This window comes from Molossus molossus, unplaced genomic scaffold, assembly GCF_014108415.1.
Source record: "Molossus molossus isolate mMolMol1 unplaced genomic scaffold, mMolMol1.p scaffold_m16_p_18, whole genome shotgun sequence".
In the NCBI taxonomy this organism is placed as follows: Eukaryota; Metazoa; Chordata; class Mammalia; order Chiroptera; family Molossidae; genus Molossus; species Molossus molossus.
In genome coordinates this window covers 60684489-60697374 of record NW_023425353.1, presented here as the reverse complement: position 1 = coordinate 60697374, position 12886 = coordinate 60684489, and the positions used below count along the sequence as shown (strand labels likewise).

Below are 12886 nucleotides of genomic sequence, written 5' to 3'. Positions count from 1 at the left end.
TATAGTGAAAACCGTCTTTATTTTTATTGCCTTTTATTTTCAACAGTGATTACTTGAACTTAAAAAAAAAAAAGTAATAACTAATGTTTATTGAAGAGCCAAACCTTTCCAGCCCACTTCATGTTTTCTTTCAACCATTTCAGGGCAGAGCAATGTTCCAAACTATAAACCTGTTCCTTATTAACATTGACGGTCATGTGCTTAATGAAAAGCTTTGGATCTGATAAACGAGCCGCAATCATTAATCTTTCCACTGCAGCTTGATAATCATCCTTGCTCCGAGATTTGTTTTCTTCACATCTACAAAGTAAAGACTTCACCAAGTCAGAAATTCTAAAAAGAAGCTATATGGTTTCTTCAAAAGATATTTACATTTATTAGTACTAGTTATGACAGACTTTTTACTATACTATTCTACCAGTGGCTTTCAAACTTTTTTGACCATGACACATAAGAAAGATGTTTTATAATGTGACCCAGTAGACATCCTCATACATGAAAACTGAAGTTTCAGAAAACAAGATGTACCCTTATGACAATGTACTCTATTTTCCATTGTCTCAGTTTTAATAATGTGGCTGCAATCCCCAAAACTGATTTTACCATACAAATGGCCCACAACCCATAGTTTGACAAACACTGATATAGTACACTGCTAATAACCTCAATCTTTGTGTTTTCAAAGTTAACTGCATAAATTTTCATGATAATGCATAAAAGAATATTGAATTTAATTAAGTTTGGAGTTACTGACATGTTTTACCTTGATACAGGCTATTTTTAATTGTAAACATACTATGTAGCTGACCTTTGGTAACAGAAATTATAGTATTTACTAAATTTCTGGTTTTCTTCAGTCCTGATTTAAGGTACTTCACAAAAGTGCTAGAATTTACTTTTCTAATAACTTCTAGTCTCCAAATTTCATAAAATTTATACCTAATGGCCATGTTTCCTATGGGATAGGGAGTGGGAAGTATTAAAATAGAGGTGTGGTTGTTATATTAAGCACCACATTTTCTTTGTATTTGTTGCATCCTGCTATTAGCATCTATAGGGTCCAGCAGCAAGGCCCAAGAATAAGCCTATGTGCATTAAAAGCACAGTGTGGTCCACAGAGTGGTGGGAGTAAGAACTTCCACTTGGAACAGGAACCAGTGGTCACAGAAAGGAAAGATTGGTCAGGCGCCTTCTATTACCTCCTGGTTTAGGAATTGGTGCCTAGAATCTGGTAGATTGGGCATGTGCCAACTATGTGCAGTTTTTGAAACTCTAAGGATGAATAAAATTCTTTCTCAGAGGTTATTGTAATAAGATGGGGTTCAGTATGATCATAAGAGAAAACAATATTGGCTTGGACAAAATCAAAGATCTAGGCATGTCACTAGTTATGCACTGGGGTCACACATATCCCTGCAATTCAACAATGAATACAGAGGCTGCATATGTGTGAAAAATACAAACCTATGAGAAACCACACCCTCATTAGGATGATGGGGAGCGCAAAGCCTCACCACTGTAGTGCACAGAGTAAATAAGGAAGCTCTCAGAAAAGAACAGAGCCAAAACAAAAAAAGCCAATTTTAGTTTGTTTAAAAATGAAGGCAGCCCTAATCAACTGTCAAACAAAATAGAAAACAGAGGCATGGACACATGGAGCAGATTGACAGCTGTCGGAGGGAGGGGAGGGGATGAGAGGACTGGATGAAAGAAGGTGGAGGGATTAGCCAAAGAACATATATGCATGACATAGACAACAGTGTGCTGATGGCCAGAGGGAAGGGGTGGGGGTGGGGCAGGGCCTGGGTGGAGATGGGCAAAGGGTGGGGGAAATGGGGACATTTGTAAGAGTGTCACCAACCACAACGAAAAAAGTGGCCATAAACAAATTATTTCCTAATTTGTTTTATGTATGGGTGAGAGTAAATGGCTGATTTATCACAAATAAAATAAAGCAGAAATAACAGTGTACAACTCTGGACACTAGGTTATTAGATAACAATTCTCCATGGGTCCCTTCCTTGCATTTCCAAAGTTTTGAGAGCAGAGACACTGACTACCCCTTGTTCTGGATTTCAAGGATGTTTATATAGTGATCAAACTTGAAAGAAAGATAGTTTCTCTTTCTGGAGCAAAGGGCAGGTTTGTTACAGCCTTTTAAGATGGAGATATTGTTTTCCTGCAGAGCAGAGAGCTTATTACCCATTATAGGTGATTTGGGTTCTCTAAATTCAGGATCCCTCTGCTTTAACAGCCTGCGTGTGCAGGTATCCATCTGGGCCCGTCTGTGGGACTCGGGGGCCACAGAGATACAAATATGCAGATAATCCTGCTGCTTGTTGCTGTACCATAAGTAATAAAATGCTCTGTTTCCAACCCAGGAGTCTGGTGTCTTATGCTAGGATCCATGAAACCGGCAGGCTGACTTGTGTAAATAGGGTAAAATCTCAGAGCCTTCAAAGTTCTTGACATAGATCATAAAAAGCACAGCTTCCTCCTTGCTTTTTCTCTCTTGGATTTCCCACTCAGAGAGTAGTTAGCAGTCACGTCATGAAGACACTCAAAGAACCGATGGAAGGGCCCATGTGGCAAGGAACTGAGGCTTCTCATGAGCCATCTAGGAAACGGATCCTCCAGCCTCAGCCAAGCCATCAGGTAGGTGACTGCAGCTCCTGACCATACCCTGACTCCAAGTATGACAGACCCTGAGCCAGAACCACCATGCTAAGCTATTCCAAAATTCCTGACCCACAGAAATGAAAAGATTTGCTGTTTTAAGCCACTAAGTTTTGGGATAATTTATAAACAGTAATAGATAACTGACAGAATATTCAACCTGAGGATCTGGTTTGTAACACAAGTAAACTGAAGCTAAATTCTTATCAGTTCTAAAACAGGAATCCCATGAGATCCTTATATTATAAGTTTCCTGGATAAGGCTGACAAGAAATAGGAATGGTATAAGCTTAAATTATGGAACTTTGAACAAAATCACTTGAGGGATGCTAGTCTGGCCCAACAGTTACACTATAATATTTATGCATTTAAAACAACAATTTAAAATACAGACACTAGGCTGATGGCTTTATTTTCAACAGAATTGATTGAATCTAATAAGCTATCACACATTTCCCTTTCAGACCTGGTTCTTAGATTTTTGTGTTGACCAAAAAGATAAGTAACTTTTAGGCACCTACATGAGAAAGATACCTAAAGAGGACTCATCTCTTTGAACATGTATGCATCTTTGAAGGTCAAGTTTTTATTGAATGTTTTGGTTTTAACTCTCCACCAGGTCACATTCTTTCTCAATTTAACTGTTACTAAGGTTTGTAAGTACACATTACACAATTATATAAATATAAACATATATAAGCATACACACACACACAAATATATAAAACATTTACACCCTAGGGCAGGTGTGGGGAGTCATGATTTGCTTTCAGGATGCAATTAGAAGTTTTATCAACCAACCTTTTCAAAACTATCTGCAGTGTCTGCGCAGGAGTACCAGGACTCTGAATACTACTAGCATTAGATACCAGGAAGATTTCAATAGCTAAAAGCATTTCAATCTCAGATAAATAAGAAGGAATCCGTAGAAGTTTTCGGTATAAATTTCCCTCTAATGGTGGATAGCAACCCAATGAAAGAGCGCCTGAAAAATCAAATAATAGATCAAACTTTACAAAAACTCTAATAGGTTAAAACCTAGACTTCCAAAATATCCATAGGTGATAATTACAGTACAGAATAACTGTCCACATTAGAAGCAAAAATTATATGGTAGTGAGCTTATCCTGGTACATTTAAAATTATTCCTTATAAAATGTTTTTGAAATATTAAATATGAAACAAGAACTATGTTAAAAACAACTGTTGAGCCTCACCGTGACAACCATTTCTTTGAAGCCATTGTCAACACAACATAATTTCAGAATAACTGAAAAACCAGAATAACTAGTTGGATTTTGTTTTAATATGGGACCTAGTCTAATAGCAACTACATACATTATGAACCTAAAATATAGGAAGAGAATAGGAAATAAAATCTTCTAACTGTAATTTCTGTCACAGTTATTACAGTATTTTTTAGTATACTTTTTTATAGTGCTTTGTTAGTAGTTAAGTTTTTGAGGAGCCAAAAGTTATCCATGGATTTTTTTATTACGTGGAGGGTTGACACCTCTAACCCCACGCCCCATGTTGTTCAAGGGTCAACTGTAGTCTATTCAATGCATATTTACTGACACTGAACTAAACACTAGTTATAAAAATGAATAAAATACATTTCCATCCTGTAGGTGCTCAGTGTGTTTTCCAGGTTTATTGGTTAGAGAAACAGCTGAAAATAGATTAACAAAGTCTATTAGGAGCCATGTGAAACACTGTTATGTATCATGTTCTTTGTACTGGCAACCTCTGTACTTCCTATGTGGCCTGTTATAAAATATTCTTTAAAACTCAGGGATTTAGCAGGGATAAATAAAATATGTAAATATTTCTTAAACTTCATTCTCCCAGTTGGTTTACTTCTATATATTTATAAGATACACCTAACTGGTTCAAATCCTGTCATTTATTTCCCTTGCATACCCTCTGGTGGACATACTGATAAATGTGCAAAGAAATAAAGATACAGTAATTAGAAACAAGAGGAATAACAGGTTTCAAAACAGAGCACAAGTCTGTTTAGACCACTTTCTTTGAATGTGTATCAACTGCTCTTTGCACATATTTGAATGTCTGGTTGTAAATTTTATACAAAAGATTCAGGGTTGGAAAATCAAACTCAAAATCAATATATAAATTTTTTTTTCAAATGTAACTTACTTTTGTAGTGAGCTCTGGCTTTGAGCCATAAACAACTCCTTCCTAAAGAAGTAATTAATCTTCTAAGAAAGGAAAAATCAATAGGGATGCTCTTTGAAATCATGAATTCTGCTATGGAGGATGAAACACCAAGACTGTTGCTTTCTACACAGGCATCTAGAAGTTTATTAAAAAGAAGGCTATATTGTGAGACCTCCACAGTTTCTGAAAAGAAAAAACAGATACAATGAAGTTGGTCTACCTTAGCCTTTCAAACATCTATCTTGTACTACTTTCCTTTTCCCTCTGCTCTCCTTGGCACTTTAGGTGTCACAGTCACTGAAATGCAATCGTCTCACATGTTCTCTAAGTAACCAACAAAAAAGCATTCAACAAAAGCAAACTGTTCATTTACTTTGTAATGAAAAATACGAAAGGACGAAAGGATGCCTGACGGGTTTCAGAAGCTGCGTTAAGGCCTCTGTGATCCCATGTGACTGCATTCGCAGCGTCTCAGATGGATGACTGCATGGTTCTGTCTGTATTCTACCTACAGTTCAGACCTCAGACATATATTTGCCATGACTGAAAATAAATCATCCTCTCATAAATATTTACTTTCAAATGAAAAAAAGTTCCTTTATTGGTTATTGGGTATTTCTATTCCTTTCTATTCTTCACTTAGAAGAAAGTGAAGTCATCTTGGAGACTCCTAAGTCTTTTGTTCCCGATATTCAGTCAGTTCAATCTATAACCTCGACTCTAGGTCTTCAATCACTTTAGGATATCTTAGTGGTCCAGGCCTTATCAGAAAATTAATCTCCTTACCTTTAGTCTCTTCCTAAACATTACCACCAGAGGAACTTTTCTAAAATACCAACTTTGATTGATGAAGCACTGAAGTGGGGGAGCCCTCAGGTCGTTTCATTAAATGTTAACCCATCTCTGAACTCACCACAAAAAGCCTTTGCTCGTTTCCCTTAACATGGAGGCCCTCTTCCTGTCCATATATGTGAGCTTTAGCATTCAAGAGCACTACCTGCCATTACTCACATCAGTCTTCTCTTTCTTTGAACCTGTCATCTGCTTACTTTCCTTTACTAATTTCATGTTTACCTATGTTATAAGGTAATGGAAACCAAGTTCTATATTTGTTAATAAAAAAAAAAGTATTCTTCATTATTCCAATGCAATGAATTGTTTTAAGATATAAATCTTTCTGGGGGCACTTAGCATATTGTTTGCCGACGACTTGATAGAGGTAGGGAAAGAGGAATGATGAAAAGGCTTCTGTTAGGGATTGCTGACAACCCAAAGAGAACCATCTCTGCTTTAAAAACAAAACAAAAAAACCATCAGGGAAGCATATTCAATTTGCAGAAAACACATTTTACAGAAAACAACTTCATTAAAAATATAGGCTGGAATATAAAACCCAACCAAAACAGGTGGAGAACTGTTCCTTATTAACAGTTAAATACCAGATGGGCAAGACATAATTAAGCTAGACTTAAAAAACATACCTTGAGAATTTTGAAAGCCTGGAAGATTTTGCAAAACTTCAAATGTCTGTCTATAAAGGCTTTTGGCTAAGATTTCATGTGCAATTGTACAGAGCAGATTATGTCGATTGAGTACATCCAGTCTATCACAAGGCCATAGCGGTGTATTGATTATCCATTCTGACTCTTTCAAAAAGAAAAAAGTACTAATATTTTACACTATGAAAATTATACTTAGTATAATCAAAACTAATGTTTTTATTTTATTTTTTAAATATGTTTTTAGTGATTTTTTTTAGAGAGAGGAAGGTAGAGATAGATAGAAACATCTATGTGAGAGAGAAACATCCATTGGCTGCCTCCTGCATGCTCCCTACTGGGGATAGAGCCCGAAACCCAGGCATGTGCCCTGATCAGGAATCAAACTGTGACCTCTCAGTCCATTGAATGATGCTCATTTCATTGAGCCACACCAGCTGGACACAAATAATGTTTCTGAATATCTTTTAGAGAGTGACAAAACTTAGATATGTGAACTCAGAAATGAAAACTATGGCTCAAATTTATTAGAAACAATTTATATAGTGATGATAATAATGCCTTATTATATTATTTTTTAATTCTTTATTTTTCTTAGTAAACTAATCAACTATTAATTCAGAAGTTAATGTTTATTTTTATATGACAAAAATATTCAGATTATAACAAATACTTGTAATAATGTAAAATATTTGTGTGAACAACTTCAATTTTACAATAAAAAACACATAGTTTAATTAGTTTTGATATTCTTGGGGAACAGCTTTTCAATTTTAAAAACATTTTTTATTATAAAATATTTTATATGTATGGCAGACTAACATATTTAAGCTACAAAAGCATAATAATAAAATAAATACGTATGTGCTCATCACACAGCTTAAGAAAAGAACTGTAATGCTAAAGTTCCTTATTTTTTGTTAGTCATATCTGGTGGATACATGACACAAAAAATAGACCATGTGGTATTTTTCCATAAAAAATTGCATTATTCTTTATTTAGTACTCATTGTTTTTTGTTAAGGTAGAATAATGTATTTTTGAAGGACTAATATATTTTAGGAGATTGATTTTGAAATCTTACCAAATTGTGTAGATATCTTAAAAATCTAAGTTGATTATTTTAGGTATCAAAGTTAAATGAAACCAATGGTTGGGAAGTCACTTAGAAATGAATACGCTTAATTCAACCAGTTCACAACTTGATCAACATAAATACTTTTATGAAAATTTTATAAGAACTCTTATAAGAATAAATTCTCAAAGAAAAAGTTTACAGTGCACTTAGTACTAGTTGTATGGTGATAAAGTTCTTATTGCATTAATCCTCATGTTTTTCTTCTGTTCCATAGTTGGGAAATATTTTCAATTTGTCTAAAAATATCAGAGTCAAAAGGCAAGCAAATTATCTATAATAGACATTCTTTGTCCACTTACCTTCCAACATATATTCAGTCATTACCTGAAGATTCTGAATGTAGGCACTGAGAATGAAAGACTATTAAGACAGTGTGCATTGGATGACTTTCCAGGCTAGTCAGTAAGACAAGCAAATAACTATCCGTTACTATGGTGAATACCTTGATGGGGCTGGGGGTAATATCTAAACATATCCATTCTCCCCTAAATGTATACATTTAATAAAATCCCAACCAAATTTCCTACAGAACTATATTAAAAAGCCTGACTCAATAATTCTGAAATACACCCCAAAGAATAAACAGTTCAGAATAGTAAAAATAGTATGGAAAAGAAGAGGAGTGAGGGTAGCCTTGCCTAAGTAGATAAATATTATCACCTATTCCAAAGCTATATTAACTAAACAGAATATGGTGCTCGCACAGAAAAGAGCTCTCTGGGAGTGAAGACAAGTACAGAAACAGACCCAAGCAGATATAAGATTCTAATATATGCTAAAAGTGGCATTTCAAATAAGTGAGTAAAGAATGAGTTGGGACATCTGGGGGAAATAGAAAAAATTAGGTTCCTACCTCATCTAACTTCTAAAGTAACAATGAATTAAAAAAAATTGAAGACTATATGGGTGAATATGTAATTTTGAGATAGCTAAGAACTGCCTAAAGCATGATACAAAACAAATTATTAAAGTTGGGCAAAAGAAGAAAATAAAAATGCAAAAGAAGAAATAATACATTTTCCTAAGTGATATATACATCATTGATGGTATCTGAATTTTAGATGTTACATTATAATTTTAATAATTTGTGTATTATAGAAATTATAAAAATAAAAGGATCACTTAAACCTGTGATTTCATATATATTATTACTTAGAATGAGAACAAGTTGGTTGATTTAACTTAAAATTTTTTAAAATTTATTGATATTAGAGAGAGAGAGGAAGGGAGAAGGAGAGAAACATGGATGAGAGAAAACATCAACTAGGCACCTCCTGCATGCCCCCCACTGGGGATTAGGCCCACAACCTGGGCATGTGCCCTGACTGGCAATTGAACTAGCGATCTCTTGGTACATGGGTTGATGCTCAACCACTGAGCCACACCAGCCAGGCGGTTGACTTACTTTTAAAATAATGTTTACTTTTAAATATAAACTATCTCTATAAAATTCAAGGAAAGTACAATGCCCTAGCCAGTTTGGCTCAGCGGTTAAGAGCGTTGTCCTGCAGACCAGAGAGTTTAGGTTCAGTTCCCGCAAGGGCACATACCTTGGTTGCAATTTGTCCTCGGCCCCAGTTGGGTTGTGTGGGTGGCAACCAGTCGATGTGTCTCTCTCATGTCAATGTTTTTCTCTTCCCCCCTTCCTCCCTCCTGCTCTATCTGAAGATAAATGCAAAAATGTCCTCGGGTGAGGATAAAAAAAAAGATAAATAAAACTTAAGGAAAGTACAAAGAAGAAATGAACACAAATCTAATATCCCATCAATGAAAATGACCAGTGTTCACATTTGGTGAAAATTATTTGGGAAAGAGGTATTAATGACCTAAATAGTGGCTATATGTAGATTAAACTAGATATAAGTGAAACTGTGGTATTAAAACAGAGGCTGATGATGACTTGGCCAAACAACATTGTGCTGAGAAAAGCCACCCACTGATCAAAAATGAAGACAATACAGTTTAAGAAATATTAAATTGTTTATATGCTTATATTAGTATAGTGGTGACAGTTACTAAGGTCCAGGAGTTTGAGCTAACCCTTATATTAAATTTCCTAGTATAAAAAAAGTTAATACTTAAAAAACACAAAAACATCCACTCATATATGCTTTCAAAAACTCCAGCCTGAGACAAGATGGATGGACCTTATGCTAAGTAAAATAAGTCAGACAGCGAAAGACAAACACTATATGATCTAACTTATATGTGAAATCTAAAATTCCAAACAACAACAACAAAAAACCCCAAACCAGAAAGAGAGATCAGATGTATGGTTACCAGCAGTGGGGTTTGAGGGGCGGGGGAACTAGATAAAGGTGGTTAAAAGGTACAGACTTCTAGTTGTAAGATAAACAGATACTGGGGAAGTGATGCACAACATGATGACTGTAGTTAACACTGCTGTATGGTCTATTTGAAAGTTGTGAAGAGAGTAGATCCTATGAGTTCTCATCAAAAGGTAAAAACATTTTTTTTATTCATATGAAATTATAGATGTTAACTAAACTTATTGTAGTAATCATTTCACAGTATATGTAAGTCAAGCTATTACATTGTACACCTTACACTAACAGTGTTATATGTCGATTGTATTTCAATAAAACTCCAAAGAAAAAAATCCTTCCCAAAATAGCAATTTCTTCCCTAAAAGGTGTAAAGATAGTAAATGAAGCATGTCCACAGATAATCCATAATAAAAATGGTAATGCTTATAGCAGTGGTTAATAAACTAGGGGAGTGACTTTAGGAAGCATGATTTTGGACACAGGTGAGGTGTGAAGTCACCACAAGAGTGTGTGTGTAGGTAAGTGGCTTTCAAAGTGAGGTCCCCAGACCAGCATCATCAGCCATATTTGAGAACTTATGAGAAATGCAATTCTCAGGAGCCATCTCAGACTTAATGAATCTGAAAATATTGGGGTGGGCCAAGCAATCTGTGTTTTCACAAGCCTCCCAGGGCATTGTGGTGGCCAGGTTTGAAAACAAGATCAAAATCACCATTTGGATGTGGCTGACCCACTTAGTTTGGGTTTGCTTGTGTGATTTGTGCTTCTGCTGTAGTTACAATTTTACACAAGTCCATTTAAAGGAAAGACAAGGTAATAACAGTACTGGTGTAGGGCTTAAAAATACGGACTTTGTAGACAGAGAGATCTAGACTGTAATTCTTGCTCCATACTTATTCGCTGTGTGATCTTCTCTGAACCTTAGTGTCCTCATCAGCTACCTCATGAGGTTGGTGTTGATCCAATGAGGTGATACAAGTAATATACTTCACACAATGCTTGGTATGTAGCAAATGAAGAGAAAATATTACAATAAATCAGTAATGAAGAGAAAAATTACAATTCAAAAACAGACCAAGAACATGAATTGATAATTCATGAAAGAATAAGGACAAATGAAAAAAACTTTTCTAAGAAGCAATTAATGCAAAGTAAAGCAGTGAATATCACTTTTGCTCTACAAACTAGCAAAGATATAAAAGATAATATACAGCCCTGGTCGGTTTGGCTCAGCAGTTAAGAGTGTTGGGCCGCAGACCAATGAGTCGCATGTTCGATTCCTGGTCAAGGGCACATACCTTGGTTGCGGTTCGTCCCCGGCCCTGGTCGGGTCGTGCAGGAGGCAACCAGTCAATGTGGCTCTATCACGTCAATGTTTCTGTCTCTCTCTCTCCTTCCCTCCCACTCTATCTGATGATTAAAAAAAAAGAATAAAAAAAAAAGCCCTGGCCGGTTTGGCTCAGCGGTTGGAGCGTCGGCCTGCGGTCCGGAGAGACCCAGGTTCGGTTTCCGCTAAGGGCACGTACCTCGGATGCAGTTTGTCCCCAGCCCTGGTTGGTTGTGTGGGTGGCAGCCACTCGATGTGTCCCTTCACATCGATGTTTCTCTCTCTCTCTCTCCCTCTCTCTCCCTCCTGCTCTATCTGAACAAAAAATGGAAAAATGTCCTCGGGTGAGGATTAAAAAAAAAAAAAATACAGAGTTGGCAAGAGTGTTTCATAATATGCATCTTCACACACTGGTAAGAAGACTATAATCAGTACAACCTTTCTAAAGGTGTAGAGTATTTTGTTCCTATTCACAGAGACAAGACTTGGAATGGATTATACTGAATAGTAAAATCCTCTGTTATCACTGGTGATGCACCCGTCTGTCTGATAACTGACAGAATATTGAGCACTAACACTTGGGCTATTTACATTGCACTTGTGATCCCTGAAAGGACAATGTCTGTATAGAATATATACCTATGTAATATTTCTCTAGGATTTTTCTAAAAGGGGCTTTCTAATAAACTCAAAATAACTTGCTGCAAATCTGAACAGGAATGAGGGCAAATTTGTCAACATTACCAAAAGCTTTAACCTGCTCTATCCATTAACCCAGCAATTCCATCAGAATTTATCCTAAGGACATAATAAAGGTTTTTACAAAGAGATGTTTGGCAGGGATTATTGTTTATCATAGACATTTGAAAATAAGCTGGTTCAAGAAGAGTGGATTCATGGATATGTTTATATATATGTGTATATACATACATACATATACATACACACACACATATATATGTGTATATATATATATATTCATAAGATGGAAAATCATGCAGTCCATTAAATGATGTTGCAGTAGAATATTCCTTTTCACAGAAGGCTGTCCATACAAAGACTTTTTCTTGAAAAAAATTTAAGGTACAAAAAAGCCTATATAGTAATATTAAAGTGGATAGTAGTCATTTCTGGGTGACTGAATAAGGAATTTTTATAATAAGTTTTGCTTATCTGCCTTTTCCTATTTCTCTATAATTAGTTATATTATGGCATTAAAAGTATTTTAGCCCTGGCTGGTTTGGCTCAGCAGTTAGAGCATCGGCCTGAGGTCCAGAGTGACCTGGGTTCGGTTTCCGCTAGGGGCATGTACCTCGGTTGGTTTGTCCCTGGCTCTGGTTGGGTGGTATGGGTGGCAGCCACTTGATGTGTCCTGTTCATGTTGATGTTTCTCTCTCTCTCTTCTTCTCTTTCCCTCCCACTCTATCTGAACAAAAAATGGAAAAAAAAGTCCTCAGGTGAGGATAAAAAAAAAGTTATTTTAAAATTCAAGGGTAGTTTCTCAATAAAAGGCAGCATAATTTTTCCCAAATTTATATTCTACAGTTATTTTTCAGTATCCAAACTATGATTATAAAATTATGATTTTAAGGCTTTTTTATGTTGGTAAGGGAAAGGAGGTAGGGCAGGTATTTGTTGTTCATTTATGTACCAGGATACAAGCTACTAGTGTTGAGAAAGACTTTTAAATGTGAAAGTAAAAAGCCAAAACAATGTATTTCTTCTCATCATAAAGTCTGTCACCCACTAAACCAAACATGGGTAAAATATCTGGCAA

The 12886-nt window shown here is 35.8% G+C and overlaps 1 protein-coding gene across 1 annotated transcript in view; it reads right to left on the bottom strand.

Annotated features, from left to right (window-relative positions):
- Nucleotides 1–12886, bottom strand: part of TOPAZ1 (testis and ovary specific PAZ domain containing 1) — a 56251-nt gene continuing 43365 nt past the window's right edge. The window contains 4 exon segments of the mRNA XM_036267211.1: nucleotides 1–300; nucleotides 3478–3661; nucleotides 4837–5040; nucleotides 6339–6503. Of these exon segments, the coding sequence (XP_036123104.1) occupies nucleotides 81–300; nucleotides 3478–3661; nucleotides 4837–5040; nucleotides 6339–6503 (773 nt within the window). The 3' untranslated portion in view covers nucleotides 1–80.